The sequence below is a fragment of the Schistocerca serialis genome, chromosome 7 (assembly GCF_023864345.2).
Source record: "Schistocerca serialis cubense isolate TAMUIC-IGC-003099 chromosome 7, iqSchSeri2.2, whole genome shotgun sequence".
In the NCBI taxonomy this organism is placed as follows: Eukaryota; Metazoa; Arthropoda; class Insecta; order Orthoptera; family Acrididae; genus Schistocerca; species Schistocerca serialis.
The window spans coordinates 87,046,780-87,067,977 of NC_064644.1; the positions used below are offsets into that span (position 1 = coordinate 87,046,780).

The 21,198-nt window shown below is 46.4% G+C and overlaps 1 protein-coding gene across 2 annotated transcripts in view; it reads right to left on the bottom strand.

Annotated features, from left to right (window-relative positions):
- Window positions 1-21,198, bottom strand: part of LOC126412205 (Krueppel homolog 2) — a 54,119-nt gene that overhangs the window by 12,877 nt on the left and 20,044 nt on the right. For both annotated transcript variants that reach the window (XM_050081687.1, XM_050081686.1), the window contains one exon: window positions 14,678-14,811. In XM_050081687.1, the coding sequence (XP_049937644.1) occupies window positions 14,678-14,811 (134 nt within the window). The remainder of the gene's footprint in view (window positions 1-14,677; window positions 14,812-21,198) is intronic.

The window sequence follows — 21,198 nt, forward strand, 5'->3', positions numbered from 1 at the left end:
TCTGTTGCATGCTTATCAAACTCCTTTCTGAAGTACTGCAAGCCATAATAATGGGTAATAAAGGTCATCTTTCCTCTAGTGTTTAAAGTTTGGACATTACTATTTTTCTCAAATTGTGATGAATTTCAGTAGGGAACACACGTATTTCATTAGTGCAGTTAAAATGCCTAATTCCTTGAAAAGGTCCCCAAATTATGACCGTGGGTGAACGCCACAATTATTATTACATTGCTCTTTTGTGAAATCTATACTTTCTTTATAAGTGATGAGTTACGTCAAGAAATTATTCCACAAGACATTACTGAGTGGAAATATGCAGAATATGTCAAGAGGACAATTCATTTGTTTCTAAGACTTGCAATCATATGAAAAGCAAAAGTTAAACAATGGAAAGCCCAAGATGGAATAAGCCCTAGGCAAATTATTTACGCAGGTCAAGAAGAGAAGTGGGCAATGCACTGTATCTTGCAGGATCCACTCCAAATGTAGTCTTCTTTCTGTGATATCATTTGTTAGTGCAACCTCTGTTTTCTACTGTTAAGATATGATGTGTCCACACAAGGGGATTGTACCTGACAACACACTATTTCAGTTAACCTAGCAGAATTTTGCTAGTTGCACTATTACACAACAGAAAATGCCAACAGAACAATTATTAGGTTTGCCTTATTGCAGTAGCAACACCAGTTCCAATCAGTCATCGAAGTTAAGCACTGTCAGGCTTGCCTAGCACTCGGACGGGTCACCCTGAGTATGCTGAGTGGTGTTGGCTGGCAGGGTGCACTCAGCCCTTGTGAGGCCAATGAAGGATCTGCTTGACTGAAAAGTAGCAGCACTGGTCACGAAAACTGACAACAGCTGGGAGAGCAGTGTGCTGAACACGCGTCCCCCCCTCTGTGCCTGCACCTGGTGACACCTACAGGCTGAGGATGGTACAGTGGCTGGCTGGTCCTGTTGGGCCTCGAAGGCCTGTTTGGACGGTGCTCTTTCTTCTTCGCAATAGGCTGCTTATTCCATCACTCAATGTATTTTATCCAGCTGTATGCAGCACTTGTTACAAACTTTTGAGAATCAATTGTTAATGATACATGTATGAGAGTCATTCAAAACCTTAAAACTGCAATGAAATTCCATTGTAACAGGTTGTTATAATTAAAGTGCAGGTACTCATGGAGGTCCAGTGTGGGCTTTAATCATCATATTGAAGCAAAATTTGGTAGATATGCTAATGCGTTAATACAGAACGAATTTATGCTGGAAAAAAATTAGTTCCAATTTTGGCCACCAGCTGCAAATCTGGTGCCATCTTGACTTCTCCGATGCTCATGTCGAACAACTATGAAAGTGGCAGTTAATAATGAAATCAACATTATGACTTCCTCATTTGTTTGACCTTTTCTGCCTATGTCTCCCCCCCCCCCCCCCAATCCATTACATATGGAAACATTTCTACATGTTTATCGTGTGTTCACAGTGCCAGAGTTGCACCTGGTGGGCAAAACTGGAACTTGAGGAAGTTGCCCCCAGTGCAAATCAGTTCCACGTTAAAACTTTAGTATGTCTACCAAGTTTTGCTGGCATACGATAAATATAGCCCACACTGCACCCCTGTGAGTAGTTGCAATGGTACTACTGGTTTGGCAGCAAGCAGGCGTGATCCTTGTGTTTCAACAAATAACAAATAGTTGATAGCTTGTTGCTGCATCATAGAAAAGGAAGCTATATCAGTGCAAAGGTGGCCACCCCACTGTTGACTGGCATTGGTTTGGAGTTGCAACCCATAAAATGCTTTTTGAGTAACAAAGCTGTTAAACCTCTGGAAATCCATCACAGGATGAACTCTCAGTACTCTAGTTCACATAAAAACTGCATCAAGTGTGTATGTGATGCAAAAAGTTAAAGAGAGGTGTAACTTCTGTGAAGACATTCCACAGCTGCAGCAGGCACGTGATGTAGTGACAAATGAAAACAGTGTTGCAGTGAAAGACTCTGTGAAGGAAAACTCTTATTACTTCAAACAAAATAACCACTCCTTTGGCTATCAGTGCTGGTTCAGCATACAATATTGTCCACGGTATGCTGCAATTTGATGAAGCCTCCACAAGAGGGGTGCCTTGTCAGCTAACTGCCAAACTACAAGTTCATCCTGTCAATGACTGTAGGGAACTTCTGCATCATTTACAGATTGGAGTAATGGATTTCTGGACAGAACTGTTACAGAAGATGAAACATGGATGCACTATCACCAATCTGAAATGAACATGTCGAGCAAGGAATGTGCCACAATCTTCACCAAAAATAAATTGGTTGGTTGGTTTGTTTGTGGGATTGAAGGGACCAGACTGCTAGGGCCATTGGTCCCTTTTTCTAAAAACTTCAAATACCCACAAAGAATAAAAACGAACAATTGAGACGACAAGAGATGGCACAGGACAAAAAAGACTCAGACAGAGACCAGACAAAAGGAATTAAAATCACACAGAGTGAGACTGGTTGGCCGACGATAGAGACAAAAAGGGAAAAGCCAACCACCTAGAAACACACTATCGTAGGCCAATGGCCAGACTCAGCACAAAAAAGTGACAAACACTTAGATCAAGTGATAAAAGCCCTCTGCCCGAATAAAACGCAAAACTAAACCTGCCATGGCAGTGTCATCTGTTAAAAGGGCAGGGAACGTGTCAGGCAGTGCAAACATCTGCCTGAGCACAGTTAAAAGGCGACAGGCCAACAAAATGTGGACCACCATCAAAGCCGACCCGCAGCGACATAGAGGCGGGTCCTCATGGCGCAGTAAACAGCTGTGCGTTAACCGGATGTGGCCAATGCAGAGCTGACAAAGGGCAACTGATTAGCTGCGAGTGGCTCGCATGGATGACTGCCACACATTCGTCGTCTCCTTGATAGCATGGAGTTTGTTTGGTGTGGTCAGGTTGCACCATTCAATGTCCCAAATCGCGAAAACTTTGTGGCGGAAGACTGCTTGCAAATCGGTCTCCGGGAGGCCAATGTCCAGAGATGGTTTACTGGTGGCCTATTTGGCCACGCGGTCAAAATGTTCATAGCCCGGTATCCCAACATGGCCTGGGGTCCAAATGAAGGTCACTGAGCATCAACTCCTGTAGAGGGCATAAAGAGACCCCTGGATTAACAATATCAAAGGATGCCTAGGGAAGCACTGGTTGGTTGGCTGGTTTAAAGATTAAAGGGACCAAACTGCAAAGGTCATTGGTCCCTTGTTTCATTAACACACAGAGCATATTTAAACCATCCACCAGTCAGGCTGAGCACTTAAAAAAAAATTATTCCTGGGAAGAAAAGCCCCAAAGTCAACGGTAAGGCAACATGGAAAATGGAGCACAACGACAAAAACAACATATAGAAGAAACGCAGAAAGAATTAAAACTGTACAGCAAATAACCATGGCTGGATAATGACGAAAATAAAAGGATGAGCCAGCCACTCTGCAACACGTTAAAACCTCCAGCCTAATAGATTAGGGTGGAGTCGAATTACAACACAAAACTTAGTAAAATATACAGCACAAAAGAGGGCGACACAATAAAATTAGATGGACCTATAAAAGCCGCTTGCGCGAATAAAACTTAAAACCCGATCTGCCATAGAGACATTGTCACCTAAAAGAGATGATAAATCACCTAGGAGATTAAAAGTTCGCCTGAGGGCGGTTAAAAGAGGACATTCCAACAACACATGGGCGACCGTCATGTTCGCACCACAGCAACAATTAGGGGAGTCCTCTCGATGCAGGAGATGACTCTGCGTCAGCCAAGAGTGACCAATGCAGAGCCTACAGAGAACAACAGAATCCCTGCGAGAGGCCCGCATGGAAGACCCCCACACAGTCGTAGTCTCCTTTACTCGCCGCAGCTTGTTGGGTGCAGAGAGTGCGCCATTTGTCTCCTCACATCCCAAAGACCCAATGGCACAACACCGATCGGAGATCAGTTGCCGGTAGGCCGATCTCCAGCGTCAGTTTGCAGGTAGCCTCTTCGCTAATTTGTCAGTGAGTTCGTTTCCCACTATCCCACCGTGTCCCGGGGTCCAGATGAACAACACCAAACGTCCACACTGTTCAAGAGCGTTAACGGACTCCTGGATGGCAACAACAATGGGATGGCATGGGTAACACTGGTCAAGAGCCTGTAGACTACTGAGAGAGTCACTGCAAATGATGAAGGACTCTCCAGTGCCGGTACGGATACGCTCAAGAGCATGAAAAATGGCTGTTAGCTCTGCGGTGTAAACACTGCAGCTTTCCGGCAAGGAGTGCTGGTCTACATAGTCCGCATGAGCATAAGCGTACCCCACATGGCCATCAACCATTGAGCCATCGGTACAGATAATCTCCAAGTCATGGGATGCATCTAGGAGAGCAAGAAATTGGCGGCGCAAGACTGCAGGAGGAACTGAATCTTTTTGCCATCGTGAGAGGTCCAGCCAAAGCTGGGGCCGACGAATACACCAAGGTGGTGTATGTGGGTGGACCTGGAAAGCAGATGGAAGAGGCAAAGACTCGAGTTCACTAAGTAGTGACCAAACACGGATCCCAATTGTATGTCGTGATCGCGGACGCCGGTGTGGGATATGGACTGCCACATTAGTGAAAAGGAGACGGTAGTTAGGGTGATGGGGCGAACAATGGACGTGTGCAGCATAGTTAGCTAAGAGTTGTTGACGCCAGACGCGAGGTAGAGGAAACCCAGCCTCAGCAAGTAGGCTATTAACAGGGCTGGTGCAGAATGCTCCTGTCACCTGCCGAACCCCGCAGTGGTGAACGGGGTCTAGCAGTTGCAATGCTGAGAGCGACGCTGAGCCATACGCCACACTCCCATAATCGAGTCAGGACAGCACGAGGGCTTTGCAGAGCCGCAGCAGCATATTACGATCTGCACCCCAAGTCGTGTTGCTGAGGCAGCGGAGGGCATTCAGATGCTGCCAGCACTGACGCTTGAGCTGACGAATATGTGGAAGCCATGTAAGCAGTGCAGACTGCAGACTCAAGGAAGACCACAGTATCAGAGGTGGAACGGCCCTGACGGAAGCCGCTCTGGCATGGAGCCAGGAGACCCCGAGACTCGAGCAGCCAACACAGCCGTCGACTCACCATACGTTCCAGTAGCTTGCACAGAGCGTTTGTTAAGCTGATGGGCCTATAGCTATCCACATTAAGCGGGTCCCTACCAGGCTTCAGCACCGGAACGATGGTACTTTCTCACCACTGTGACGGATAGACACCATCGCCCCATATGCGGTTGAAGATGGTAAGAACACATCACTGACAGTCTGGGGACAGGTGTTTGAGCATCTGATTGTGGATGCCATCTGGCCCAGGGGCTGTATCAGGGCACCATGCCAGGGCACTTTGGAGTTCCCACGAAGATAGACACTGCAGATAGTTATGTCCTGGGTAGTCCTTACTCTGACAGCCACAGCTTCCAATGATGTTTGAAGGTGCACAGGAGCACTATATACACAGGCAAGGACATACACGCAGGCTCTACCTGACACACTATTGTAAATGCTACAGTTACAGTAATAGCCCCTGTATCCACGAAGGACAGGGGTACGCACTGCCGGGAACCAGGTTTCCTGGAGGGCAATGCAGAAACCAGGTGTCATGTTTAGAAGCTGCTGTAGCTCAGGTAGATACCTAAAATAACCGCCACAATTCCACTGGAGGATTGTACAAAGGGTGTCCTGTAGGGGCATGAAGGCACTGAAAAGGCAAATTACTTTGCAGGGTCACATGCTGCCACCGACTGAGTGACTGACGTCACAACTTCCGTCGTTTCTGAGGAGATGGCGAGATCCAGGTCATCAGTGGACACAAAGAGCTCGACATCCTCAGAGGCTGAGCTGACAGGAAGTGGTGGCGCAGGAACCACTGGGTCCTTATTCTTCTTAGAGAGCTTCCTCTTCTCTCTCTTGTCTTTGGGAGGAGGGTTCGCATGTTGGGAGGGCTTTCCTGACATATTGTCTGGAACAGAGGAAGAGTGTGAAGCCCTTTGATCAGCAGCTGGTGGCTTCTTCAGCCACTGGCTAGTGGCTTGTGAGACACTGGTAATGTCCTTGGAAGGGACCCCTTCCAAACGAGTGAGGCCAGAGGAGGCTGTTGCTTCTCTGGCTGAGCAGCCGGAGAAGGCTGTCACTTCTCCGGCTGAGAGGTGGGGATGGACGTCCCCGGTTGTTCGGGGCACACTGCTCCCAAACTGGGTGTTTTGGGAGGAGTGGAAGATAGAGTGGCCTCTACCAGCAGTGGGGCAGGCGTAACTTGACTGTTCTGTGGGCCAACTGAGAAAGGATTCTTTGCAGGAACTGGTGGCGGCAGTGTTACAGCAGCATAACTCCTCAACAAAGGTGTGGGGTTGAGTCGTTCTAGCTTCTTCTTTGCCTCTTGGTAAGTTAAATGGTCCAGGGTCTTAATTTCTTGTATCTTCCGCTCTCGTTGGTAGACTGCACAGTCTGGCGAGCAGAGAGAATGATGCTCTCCACAGTTAACGCAGGTGGGAGGCGGAGCACACAGAGCATTGGGATGCGAAGGTCATCCACAATCTCGACACGTGGGGCTGGCAGTGCATCTGGAGGACATGTGTCTGAACTTCCAGTACTGAAAGCAGCGCATAGGGGGTGGGACATAGGGCTTGACATCACACCGGTACATCATGACCTTGGCCTTCTCGGGCAAGCAGTCGCCCTCAAAGGCCAGGATGAAAGCACCAGTAGCGATCCTATTATCCTTGGGCCCCCGAAAGACATGACGGACAAAGTGTACACCTCGTCGTGCCAGGGTCTCCCATAGCTCATCATCAGACTGTAGCAGAAGATCTTTATGAAAGATAATCCCCTGGTCCGAAATTAAGGACTTATGGGGAGTGACGTTAACGGGTATGTCACCGAGCTTCTCACAGGTGAGTAATGCCCATGACTGTGCAGATGAAGCTGCTTGTATCAGGATGGGCCCGCTCCTCATTTTGGAAAGAGACACCACTTCCCCAAACGTATCTTCAAGATTGTTCACAAAGAAGAGAGGCTTAGTCCCCAAAAACGAATCCCCATCGGTTCTGCTGCACACAAGGTATCGCGGTGAATACGGCTCCTGTTTGTCCGCAGCCCTACATCCCTCCCAGGGCGTGGCTATGGAAGGGAACGATTTGGGGTGATATATCACAGCGTTAAAGTCTACCTTACCGCGCTTAGAGACGTTGGCGGTCGTTCGACCACTGGATTGAGACTTCATCTGCTTCAGTGCGGATCATCTGCCCCGATGCCATCCACTCCGACCAGGGGTTCTCTCCAAGGGTGCCACCCAGCCGCAGCAAAGACCACCACCTGGCAGGATGGCCGTTGCCGGGAGTCCCGATGCACCAGAAAGGCAGGCAGCTACTCCTTGGCTTACGTGGGGAGATGGCAGCTCAGGCATCGGCAGTATGATCCCTGTGTCGTCAGGGGGCTACAACCTAGAGGGTACATGACAACCCCACCAAAACGGGCTGGCTACCGTGCTGGATGTTGGGTGCCATGGGAAATCCATATTTATTGTGGGTGCAGATGGTGATGCACTAAGGGTGTAACTTACGCAACCCATCAGGCGCGTATGCCCAAAATGATGGATGGTGGGAGCAGTTACGACGCCAAGAAGATGAAGAGTGCCAAGGTCTTAGGGCACAGAGGACTGATGGTGCACCACATAAGGTGTCCTTCCCCAAAAGGCTCGTACTTCTGTTGAATTTGGAAGAATAGAGGTCAAACCCTAATGGGGACCAACACATGAAAGGCCAAAACGGTTGAGACTCCTTTTAGTTGGGAAGCACTGGCCGAGGGCTTGTAGGCTGCTTAAGGAGTCACTACAAATGACTTAGGACACACCAGAGCAGGAGCGGATATGTTCAAGAGCGTGACAGAGGGCAACCAGCTCTGCAGTGAATACACTGCAGCCAACCAGCAAGGAGCGTTGTTTTGTATGGTCAACATGAGTGTAAGCAAAGCCAACAGGACCGTCGACCAGTGAGCCATCAGTGTAGATGATGGCAGAGCCCCCAAACTTGCCAAGAACAGAGAGAAAAGTCCGACGGAGGACCTCAGGTGGGACTGAGCCTTTGGAGCCAAGCAATAGGTCCAGCCAAAGCTGCAGCCAAGGTATTGACCATGGAGGGGTATGGAAATGAATCTGCAGGAAAGGTGGTGGGGGGGGGGGGGGGGGGGGAAGCATCATGGTCATGAAGAAATGACCAGACACGAGCAGCGAAGAGATTTCCAATTCTGGGTTGCCGTTGCGGAAGATGGACCGCCGTGTTGGGGAAAAGAAGATGGTAATTTGGGTGGCAAGGTGAACTATGGATGTGTGCGGTATAGTTTGCAAGCAATAGTTGCCGCTGGAGCTGCAATGGAGGAACACCTGCTTCTACAAGGAGGCTGTTCACGGGGCTAGATTGAAAGGCTCCAGTAGCAAGGCGAACTCCACAGTGGTGGACAGGGTCTAGTAGACGCAGTACAGAAGGGGTGGCTGAACCATACAGCACACTTCCGTAATCAACATGGGACTGTACAACGGCTTGGTACATCCGCAGTAGTGTGCAACAATCAGCACCCCAGTCAGTGTGGCTCAGGCATCGAAGTAGATTGAGATGCAGCCAGCACTTGTCTTTAAGCTGATGTATATGCGGAAGCCAACTTAAGCTGGCATCAAAGACCAGTCCCAGGAAGCGGTAAATCTCCACTAAGTCTAGTAGTTGGTCATCGAGGTAAAGTTCGGGATGGGGTTGTACAGTACGGCGGCGACAGAAGTGCATCACACAAGTTTTGGCGGCCGAAAACCGGAGGCTGTGATTGAGGGATCATGACTGCGCCTTCTGTATAGCTCCCTGCAGACAGTGTTCAGCTACAACAGTAGAAGAGGAGCAGAAAGAAATACAAAAATCATCAGCATAGAGGAGGAGAGAGACTGACGATCCTACTGCAAGCGCAAGACCATTGACGGCAATCAGAAAGAGTGGGACGCTCAAGACAGAGCCCTGCTGGACCCCATTCTCTTATGGATGGGGTGTGCTATGGGAAGCACCAATGCAAACTCGGAAAGTGCGGTAGGATAAAAAGTTCTGTATAAAAATTGGGAGTGGTCCCAGAAGACCCCACTCATGCAAAGTAGCGAGAATGTGGTGTCGCCAAGTAGTATTGTAGGCCTTCGTGAGATCGAAAAAGACGGCGATGAGGTTTTGTCGCCGGGAAAAGACTGACCAAATGGCAGACGCCAGGTACACAAAGTTGTCAGTGGAGTGTCCTCAGCGAAAACTGCCCTGGGACAGAGCCAGGAGGTCCCGAGACTCAAGGAGCCAACTCAACCGCCGGCTCACCATGCGTTCGAGCAACTTGCAAAGAATGTTGGTAAGGCTAATGTGGTGGTAGCTGTCCACCTCCAGTGGGTTCTTGGCAGGTTTCAGAATGGGGATTACGATGCTTTCCTGCCATTGCGATGGGAACTCACCCGCAACCCAGATATGGTTGTAAAGGTCTAGGAGGCGCCACTGGCAGTCCACCGAGAGGCGTTCGAGCATCTGACCGTGGATGCGATCTGGCCTGGGAGCCGTATCAGGGCAAGCAGTGAGGGCACTTTGGAATTCCCATTCACTGAACGGAACATTGTACGATTCAGGGGGGCGCATGTGAAATGAAATGCTTCAACGTTCCAACCGCTCTTTCAGGGAGCAGAAGGCCAGTGGGTAATTCGCAGAAGCAGAACTCTGAGCAAAATGCTCTGCTGAGCGGTTTGCAATGGCCTCGGATTCAATACAGACTGCCCCATTCGGTGAAAGCACAGGGAAGCTGACGGGGGTCCGATAGCCATACAGTCGCCTAATCTTGGCCCAAACCCGCGATGGAGAGGTAAGGAATGGTGGAGACATACCTTTCCCAGCACTCCTGGGTGTGGTGGTGAATGATGTGGCAGGCCCGTGCAGGGAGCCGTTTAAAGGCGATGAGGTGTTCCAATGAGGGATGCCGCTTGTGACGCTGGAGCGCCCACCTGTGATCTTCAATTACCTTAGCGATCTCAGGCGACCACCACGGCACAGTCCTCCGCCGAGGGGACCCAGAAGAACAGGGAATGGCAGATTCTGCGGCAGTAGCAATGCCGGTGGTGACCGAGTGAACCACTGCATCAATGGCGTCATTGGAAAGAGGCTCAAGAGTGGCAATGGAGGAGAACAAGTCCCGGTCAGCCTTATTCATAGCCCATCTGCAGGGGCGCCCAGAAGAGTGACGCTGTGGCAGTGACAGAAAGATCGGAAAGCGGTCACTACCACACAAATCGTCGTGCACACTCCATTGGACACACAGTAAGAGGCTAGGGCTTCAGATCGAAAGGTCGATTGCTGAGTACGTGTCATGCGCCATACTGAAATGTGTGAAGGCACCATCATTTAAAAGGGAAAGGTCAAGCTGTGCCAATACATGCTCAACGGTGCTGCCTCGGCCTTTTGCCACTGATCCACCCCACAGAGGGTTATGGGCGTTGAAGTCGCCAAGTAACAGAAAAGGTGGTGGCAATTGAGCTATCAGCGCAGCCAGGACATGCTGCGGGACATCACCATCTGGTGGAAGATACAGACTGCAAACAGTAACAGCCTGAGGAGTCCACACCCCAACAGCGACAGCCTCTAAAGATGTTTGTAGAAGGGCAGAATCACTGTGAAGGGAGCGAAGGATGTAGATGGAGACGCCACCAGATCCCTTTCATAAGCTGCCCGGTTCCTTTAATAACCCCGATAGCCACGGAGGGCGGAGGTTCGCATTGCCGGAAACCAAGTTTCTTGAAGAGCAATGCAGAGGAAAGGGTGAAGGCTGAGAAGTTGTCAGAGCTCAGCAAGATGGTGGAAAAAACTGCTGCAGTTCCAGTGGAGGATGACATTGTCCATGGCTGAGGAAGGCGTGAAGGGACTGAGGAGGCAAATTATGCTCCTGGGTCACCTGCCGCCACCGATTGAGTACTGACAGGAGCGACATCCATCATGTCCGAGGGACTGGCGAGATCAAGGTCCTCAGCAGAATCAAGAATCTCCACCTCATCCTGAGACGCAGAGCTTGTAGGTAGCGGTGGAGTGGGTGCCACCGCAGGTTCCTTGGTCTTAAGGGTCTTCAATTTCGCTTTCTCACGCTGTTCCCTAGGTTGCCCTTGCTGGGAGGGCTTCTTGGAGTCAGTCTCCGGGACTGAAGAGGATCACGAAGCTCGACAACCAGCAACCCGTGACTTCTTCAGCCACTGGTGGGTGTTTGCTGTGCTTCTGGTAAGAACCTGGGAAGGGAGTGACCCAAGGGATCCCTTCCTAGCGGGAGAAGCCGAAGACGACTTGCGATTCTCCGGCTTAGAAGTGGGGACTGGCGTCCCCAGTGGTTGAGGGGGTGCTGCTCCTGAGTTAGGTGGTGCGGGAGCAACAGGGAGGGAAGTGCCCCCCACCATCAAGGGGGCAGGTGTGGTCCTTCGGCTCGGAGAGCTGACTGTATGTGGTGCAGCTGATGGAACTGTAGCAGGAGTGACAGTGGCGACATAGGATGACGTCATGCGCACTGGATGAAGCCATTCAAATTTCTGCTTAGCTTCAGTGTAGGTCAGTCGGTCCAGGGTCTTGTATTCCATTATTTTCCTTTCCTTCTGTAGAATCTTACAGTCCGGCGAGCAAGGGGGATGGTGCTCTCCGCAGTTGACACAGATGGGAGGCGGGGCACATGGAGTATCAGGATGGGATGGACGACCATAATCACGACATATGAGGCTGGAAGCACAGCGAGAAGACATATGGCCAAACTTCCAACACTTGAAGCACCGCATCGGGGTAGGGATATATGGCTTGACATCACAACGGTAGACCATCACCTTGACCTTCTAAGGTAATGTGTCACCCTAGAAGGCCAAGATAAAGGCAACTTGATGATCCCTCGGACCCTGGTGGACGCACCAGACAAAATTGACACCTCGTTGCTCGAAGTTGGCGCACAGCTCGTCATCGGACTGTAAAAGAAGATCCCGGTGGAAAATAATGCCCTGGACCATATTTAAGCTTTTATGGGGTGTGATAGTAACTGAAACATCCCCCAGCTTCTTAAAAGCGCGCAAGGCTCATGACTGGGCAGAGGATGCTGTTTTTATCAAGACTGACCCGGACCGCATTTTGGACAAGCCATCCACCTCCCCGCACTTGTCCTCTAAACACTCTACAAAGAACTGAGGCTTCACAGACACTAAGGATTCTTCATCAGCTCTGGTAGAGATGAGATACCGAGGCAAATATGTTTCGCTATCATTTATAGCCTTACGTTCCTCCCATGATGCGGCCAGGGAGGGGAACGATTTGGGGTCATACATGTTAGCTTTAAAGTGAGCCCTCGAACACTTAGAGGCTGCTGGTGGTTGGCCACCAGCAAGAGAAGACACGCCACGCTTCATTGCGTGTCATCCACTCTGATGCCACCTACTCCGATCAAGGGCCCTCCCCATGGGTGCCACCCAGCAACAGCAAGGGTCACCTGGCAGGATGGCCATTGCCGGGAGTCCTGATGGCCCAGGGAGATGGGTATCTACTCCTTGGCATATGTGGGGAGCTAATGGTGCAGGCATCAGTACAGCAACCCCTGTGTTGTCAGGGGGCTACAACCAACAGGGTACATGGTGGCCCCACCACAACGGACTGGCTACCATGCTGGATATTAGGTGACAATTAGTCCATGGTCGTCATCAGTGCACACAACCGTACTGCACATTGCATGGCGGAAAGTGCACACAGAAACGTATCCATGGAGAGATGGAGAGCGGGCAGGACTGCAATGCAACGACAAATAAGCTGGCGAAAGGTCTCAACGCACGATGGACACAATGCAGCAAGTAAGGTGCCCTTCCCCAATCGGCTCACTCTTTGGAATAATTTTGAGATATGGAGGTCAAACCCAACGGGGGACCATCACATAAGGGCCGAAACATTTGAGCGACTCCTTCTAGTCGCCTCTTACAATAGGCAGGAATACCGCAGGCCTATTCTTACCCCTGAACGAGCAGGGGGGCCAAAAATAAATTCTGCACTTAACCTTCAGCAGGAAAAGTAATGCTCACTTTCTTTTGGGATGCAAAAGAAATAATTCTGGAACATTACATGGAAAGGAGGTTAACAGTGACCAGTAATTCACACTCAAATATGCTATGAAGTCATCTTGCCCTGAGTAACTGAGTAAATGACAAGCAACACAAAAATGTTTGTCCATATACTGTTCACTCAACTGAAGCAACAATAAGGGAGATGAAATATGAATGTGTTTAACATCCACCTTATTCGCCAGACCTCACCCTGAGTGACTTTCATGTGTTCGGAGCGCTCAGTGAAGTGCTGGGAGGCAAGCATTTCAGAAATGATGACGAGGTGAAAATCGTGGTGCGCAAATGCTTATTCACAACCAAAAGAATTCTTCTCACGAGGTATCCATGCAATTCCAAAGTCATGAAATGTGTGCGTTACACATCTGGGGACTACACTGGAAAATGATGTATGTGTAATTTTTCTTATTATATCATTTGCATAATAATAAACAAAAAAACTCATTTGAATCACCTTGTAGTATGTAATCAGGAACCAAATACGAAGGATGAGTTTTAGTGGGTTTTCGAACTCCTACATTGTCTGGCCACTTGAAATGGAGAAATCAATTTTTCCCACGAGTTGAGAAAACCTATAACAAACCTGTTAAAGAAGAACAGTGGCACGCTAGCAGGCAATGAATCTCATTCTGTTCTGTGATCTTACTACCAGCTTCTGCATTCTATTAAGTGCTGGCAAATTCTGCAACTAATGTTTAAGTTAAATTATTTGATGTTTCAGTGAGTAATAGTTCCTTTTTTGTTCTCTGTCTATTGATGCTGATATCTGTAAGGTGCATTAAAAATGGAAGGCTTTGAATCACTGCTGTACAAGTGACTAAATTTTTATCAGAACAAAAAATTAGTAATAAAAAGGGGCACAATTTATGATTACACCATTCCTTAATGCTGAAATGGCACACCATGAATCAATTCCTTGTTCACATGTTAGGACAAGATCTGAAACTTCTCAACATAATACAATGATCCACTGGTGTTTGAGAAAGTTCAACAATCTTCATGTTTGAAACTGACATTTCGTGTTCAACATTCTTAAACTATCTTGCACCCAAGACCAGCAGCTCATATTTATATCTGATGTTTACAAATTCCCTTTTTTCAAGAGAGCTTTTCTTGCTATTGCCAGCCCTCCTTACCTCTGCCACCTCTACATATTTCACTTCACTAAATAGTTAAACTTGTCTGCTTCTTTCAATATCTCATTTCCTAATCTAGAACCCTCAGTATCATCTGATTTTATTGGACTACATTCCATCATCCTTGTTTTACTCTCATTGTCATTTATGTTATAACCTCTTTCCAAGACACTATCCATTTATTCAAATGATCTTCCAAGTCCTTTGCCATTCATTATATTGAAATCAGCAAACCTTAAAGTTCTTACCACTTCCCTTTAACTTTCATTTCCTTTACAAAATTTTCTTGGTTTCTACTACTGCTTGCTCCATGTACAGAGTGAGTAACTGATACACATTTTAAAATTTATATCTTAATTTTAAGATCATGAAGAAAACTTACACAAGTATTAACAAAACGGCAATTGGCATCAGGACAATCTCCACAAAGGCGACCAGCCTCAGAATATTGTATGTCTGGAACTCGACGAGTGAGATAAGCAGCCTAGCTGCCCACCATGAGTTCTGTCCCAAATCCTGGAAAGAATGTACAAGTTTTTATCATTTCATTGGATATAAAATAAAATGTTTTATGGGTAAGATCCCTAAAGTGAATCCCTAATCAAACTACTAGAACCGGGAGGGGGGGGGGGGGGGGGCAAAACGACACGAAGTATTGGTAGACATAGGCTAACACTTACTATACTGTGGTAAGTAAATAAGTACAGTCCCCCTCACCCCGCATTCTTTATTCAACAGTAATTTCATAGCAAACAAAGGCTACTGATATGGACTACTATTATAGTTGTCAGACAGGAAAAATTGTATTGACATTAACTATAAAAAATGTAAGAGTAGATGTTCAAAGTGACAAAATGCAATGATGACATGAAACAAACTATTACGGTTAGGCTGAGAGTCGACGGAACAATTGTACAGAAACGCAAGTGGCTTTATTAAACCTTTGTTCTCCCCATTCTCGGGTAATGTTGTTAGTGTGGCACCTTTACCAGGTAGGATTAATAGAAGACCTTTACCAGGTAGGATTAATAGAAGAGAGAGACAGAGAGAGAGAGAGAGAGAGAGAGAGAGAGAGAGAGAGAGAGAGAAGATAGAAAAAAGAAAAGAGCAGCACATTTTGTTACAGATTCATTTAGTAAATGCAAGAATGCTATAGAAATGAGCAACAAAATCCAGTGGTAGACACTGCAAGAGAACCTTTTACCCACCAATAAGGTGTTTTAGAGTTGTAATTTTGAGATTGTATGATCCAAAAACTGCTGAGCAATATGCAGGTGATCCCCCCCCCACGTACAAACTCTAAGGACTGATCGATGAGAGGATACGGAACAAAAAAAGGTGCAATAAACTTACGTCCAGAAATGCATGGTTTCCATGCTAGAGACAATTTATTCAATCATACTTCATTACGGAGATTGCGGTCTAATACGCACTGTACCATGCAGCTACAGTTACAGTATGCATGGTTTCCTCCTAGAATGCGGTACTGTTCCTCATACATCGTGCCCTCTCCTGGCATAGTAATTGGTAATGTTGTGTCCAATTCACTTCTCTCACTGACTCACCTTGCAGTGGATGTGATACAGCATTGTACACAGTGGTTCCATATTCAAATCCAGAGCTCGCCAACATGGTATTTACTTACAGAAAGGCAAATGGCAATGGGTGCCAGGTAGCAACCTATTCCCACCGACAACAACCACAGCATTCAATGTTTGTAATAGTGTTTCATCGTCCATTTGAGACAGTCATTTCAGGAATCAAGAAATTGTTAAGGATGTACCTGAAATGTTCCACATCAGACTTGGACGAAAATGTGATTAACACTGTCGGCAGTAACCGCCATGTAAGTATCAGGCAGTTGGCCTGCCAGTACAGGGTAACCCCGATGACCAAGTGGAACATTCTCCATGACAATTTTTACTACCCTGATCACTTAAAGCGTGTGCAGGGCTTACTACCGACAGAATTTCCACATCTGGAGCAGTTTTGTCAGTGGTTTCTTCATCAGGCTCAACAATTCCGGGATTTGCGTCATTCACCCTACTCACAGATGACACCATCCTTACGCTGAGAGGTATCTTCAACTTTCATAACAGTCATCTGTGGGATAGTACGCAAAACCCCCATCGTATGGTCACAGCAAATCATCAGCATCGGTGCAGCTGGAATATGTGGGACAGGATAACTGACAACCTCATTTTGGGACCAGTCTTCCTTCCTTTACGTCGCCTAACAGGCTGGAACTATCGGCATTTCTGGAAGAAGTGGCATTGATGATTTGAAGGGTTATGTGGCAGCTACATGGTGGTGCTCCAGCCCACTTCACTGTTAAAATGTGGACGCATCTCAATAGTGTCTTCCCTTGTTGACGGATCAGACTAAGGGGTCCAGTTGCATAGCCTGCTCATTCACCGGATCTCAACCTATGAGGTTTCTGGTTATGGAGCTATCTCAAAAGCATCGTGTATGCAGAGCCCACTCCAGATGTGGAGACACCGGAACAGCTTACTCATGCTGCCTTTGACACTGTTCAGATGCTGCCTGGAGTAATATTTCTGGATTTCCGGCCATCATATTCAGGTGCAAGAAGCTCTTCTTAGAGCAGTTGAGAATGCAGCAATGGCAAGATGACATAATGTGGTGTGAGGTACCGATGACAGGTGGTTACAGCCTAAATTGTGGTCCTTCTCTGCACAATTGGCTGCTGCATTCAGAAGTTACATGCCAAAATAATAATGTTCTGTTATTAATATTGGACAAGCTGAACAGTGCATTTACTTCCATTTCAAATTAAACCATCTCTCAACAGTGTACTATCATTCCATTATTTCACAAGGATTAACAACCAGCAGAATAATGAATACCTGCTAAACAAAAAGGCAGACGAGGCACTTTGCTTATCTTTGGGTCATGCTTAACTCGGGTGGCGGGCAAAATTGTTCGGCTGCAAGATCATAGCTGGTTTGGCAGTGTCAGAGGACAGACATGTCTGCCACAGATGGTGTCAACAAACTCTGGTTATTTGGACATGAAGTCGAGAACCGTATGATAGTATTTACGGAAATACGCAGTTAATTATCTTGTTGAAGACTGGAAATTACTTGGGACTCTAAAGTGGAATGTAATTGTGCAGTTTCTAATAAAAAGCAAGTGGCATCCCATATAAACAAAAATAACTGAAAATTTAGTTATTCATGTAATATCATTCCTCACTAAGATTTTCTTACAGCCTCAAGATAACGAATTCATGACCTATGTGCTGCTTCCTGTGCAGGGGACAACTACAGAAGACTCCAGGCAGGTGAACATTTATTAGAACTTATGCATTCCACTCACAGCGGTGGAAGCAAATAGGCACATCGTTGTACTGCAATTGTAGTACAAATGATATGAGTGACAAGTCATCTGTGGTAACACAGAGGAGGTATGGAGGAGAGAAGTTTAATCTCATTCTCTCAATCCCTCTCTTTTTTGAATTGCTGTACTGACTGACTTGAACGTGTAAGACAGAACACTCTGTGTATGTACACACATGCACTGAAGCACATGCAAGCCATTTTCCACACACTGTAACTGTGGCTGCATGGTACAGCGCACATTAGACCACAGTCTCCGTAACAATTTATGACTGAATAAATGGTCTCTAGCATGGAAACCATGCTTTTCTGGATGGTAAGTTCATTAGAACTTTTTTTGTTCCGTATCCTCTCATCAACCAATCCCAAGAGTTTGTACAGAGTCGAAAAAAATCACCTTGTACACTTTCTCCCACCCACACATCATAGAATGATGACAATGAGACAAATCACAGTAAGTACAGCTCATATGGAGGTTTACTGATTGTCACTTGTCCTGTGATCCATTTGTGAATGGAACAGGGAGCAGGCAAGTGATGGTGCTACCACAAGTACCCTCCACCACACACCATAAACGGGCTTGTAGAGCTGTAAATGTGAAAAGGTACAGTAAACAGCCACCTATAAAAATACAAGAGTCAAACCTATTATGCTTTTCATGTTGTGCAGCATTCTTATGTAATTCTGCATTCAGACAAAGTCTTTAAAAATGTTTTAATCGCTGTAGTTTTTAATGAGGAATACCACAGCAACAAACAAAATTTGCTTCACAAAGCATAACTACCATACCGTTGTTATTTAATAATCCATACTGGTTTATCTAATTTATAATGATATATTACTGTTGTTGTCTTCAGTCCAAAAACTGGTATGGTACACTGATGTATTTTTTAGATGCCTGCATTTCCTTTTGCCTACTATGATTTGCTGCATTTTTATATCAACTCATTTCTTCAAATGCAATATCCTATGGGTTATATGAGGATTTCTACAGTTTTGTCTTTTTGCTGATCTGATCCTTCATCATCTTCAGTATTTCATCTCTCAGAGCAGTCAATAGCTACCTAATGCTCCATTTGAAACTACCTTTCAACTGATCCAGGTCACATCTCCAATTCCAATTTTTTTCTGCAATTTCTTCAGTATTTATCTGCAGCTCATAAGCAATAAATTAGGATCAGAGTCCACCCTACAGTTTAAAATCTTCTTTTGCAGTCTGTGTTACCACTAGATAACCTATCTGAAACCTTCCAGTGTCTCCAGATTTCTTCCATTTATATTACCATCACTCATTATATGTTTGCAATAATTAAACTGTGATTTGCACACAGTTCTATTAGGCGAATTCCCCTTTTATGCTTTCCCCAGGCCTTGTGTTCACACTACTGCTATCAAATACCAGTCTCCATACACAATTAAATTTTCGCCTCCTGTACTGTAATGATCTGAATAATATATTTCCTCTCATAATACATTCTTTCAAATTCATCATCTATGGAGCTAGCAGATATATATATATATATACATCTGCTATTCTAGCGAGTGTCACCTTGGCTACAATAACGTGTTCACTAAAGTGAACACAGTTCACCCACGTTCCTCTGTTCTGATTCATTATTAGTCCTGCTATGGTGTCACACCTTCACGATCTTTTACTGATAACCCTATACTCACCTAACTACCAATTCTGTTCCTTCTGCCACTGTACTTCATTAATTTCTGCAGTATTTACCTTTAGCATATCCATATCCCTTTTCAAGTTTTCTAACCTACCTGCCAGATTAACTGACTTAACATTACACACTCCAAACTGTAGAATGCCAATATTTGGTGTTCTGATGACATTCTCCTCAGTAGTCTATGTTTAGGGATCTGAATGGGGAACTATTTTTCTTCCACAATATTTTATCCAAGAGGACATCATTACCATTAAAACGTAAAGTAGTGCTCCATGTTCTTGATAAATAATGGTTATGGCTTCCCCCGCGCTTTCAATAGTGCGCACACCAATATTAAAAAGCCAGATCAGTCGTTCAGACTGTTGCCCCTTAAACTAATGAATGGCAGCTGTCCCTGTTCTTCAGGACCCATATGTCAAGTCTCTCTCCAAACTGGTGGTACCTATGGTATGCATAACTGTTTCGTTGAGGCACACCAGCCACCTCACCACAGCAAGACCGATGGTTAACGGAGGGGTTCAATATTGTGCTTGTGACACCGCTTCATTTTCCATCTGTACAATGACTGCTAAATATTCATATGTTATTATATTTACAATATTTTTGTTCTCAAATATTTATGCAAATGCCTTCTTTTGGTTTCATGATTGTAATGATTTTAGGTGAGGGGCACTCAACATCCTGGTCAAAAGTGCCCTGACAAAAAGGCAGCATGCCAGTCTCAAGGGTGGGTACGAAGGCTGTCCCACATGCAGAGCAGTTTATAATGCATTAGTCTGCCTCTCTTCCCCACCAATTTAGGGGCGAGGCCCGACAGTTCACAAATTCCACCACTCTTGTAACACTGGAATAAGGTGAGGATGGTGGGCAGAGCTCCATCGAGACTGATGGCTGCCCTCATATCAGTATATAAGACACGTGTTGCCAAAATATGCTAAACTGAATGTGGCACACCACAAACCTCACAGAGTGGTGGATCTTCCCACCAGACGAGGAAGCCACGTGTTAAGATGCTATGTCCAATGCACAACCTGGTAAGCAAAACCTCCTTCCAGCAGTGAGGCTGACAAAGTCTGCCATGCCTGTGTGGTCAATTTGAGCATCCACAGTTTGTTTTCTGTCACCTGCAACAATCAGTCTCCCACTGACACATGATGCGTCTATCAGAAAATGAGATGACAGCATCCAATGGGATGGGACATTGATGGACAACACCATCCCGACACACTTCTTCGGCTCCTTTGTCGGCCATGTCATTTCCCTGTATCCCAGTGTGGCCAGGTAACCAGCAAAAGGATCACCACCTTGCCACCGTGTTGGAGCTGCTGTAAGGAGTCGTGGATGAGCGGAATCAGCTGGTCTACAGGCTGCATTTGGTGAAGTACTTGTATTGTATTAAGTGAGCCGGAACAGACAAGAAACCTTGTATAGTGATGCCTGTGAATCCTCTCCATTGCCATCATAATGCCATTTAACTTTGCAACATAATTTGTAAATTTTTCCGAAAGACACACTTTGAAAACCGTATCATATAAAACAGTGGAACAACCAAGGACATCCTCTTTCTGAGATCCTCTGTATAAACAATGATAAAACTGTGGTACACACTTAAAATGGAAGAAAACAAAGCTGTAAAATTGTAACCTGGAGAACAAGTTTTCTTGCACCTTAGCAAGTTCTGAGCCTCTGAAGACACTGAGGCGGCAACACGTTCCCTACCTGGCTGTGTATTCGGAGGTCTGAAAATCCAGATCTTTCAGGCAGTCAATAGCATGTAGCCCGAATGGCTTGGTTGCATGGGACCAATTCCTGAAATCCATTCAAAGTTGGGGTGGACCACAGCACTAAATGCCATTGACTTCAGT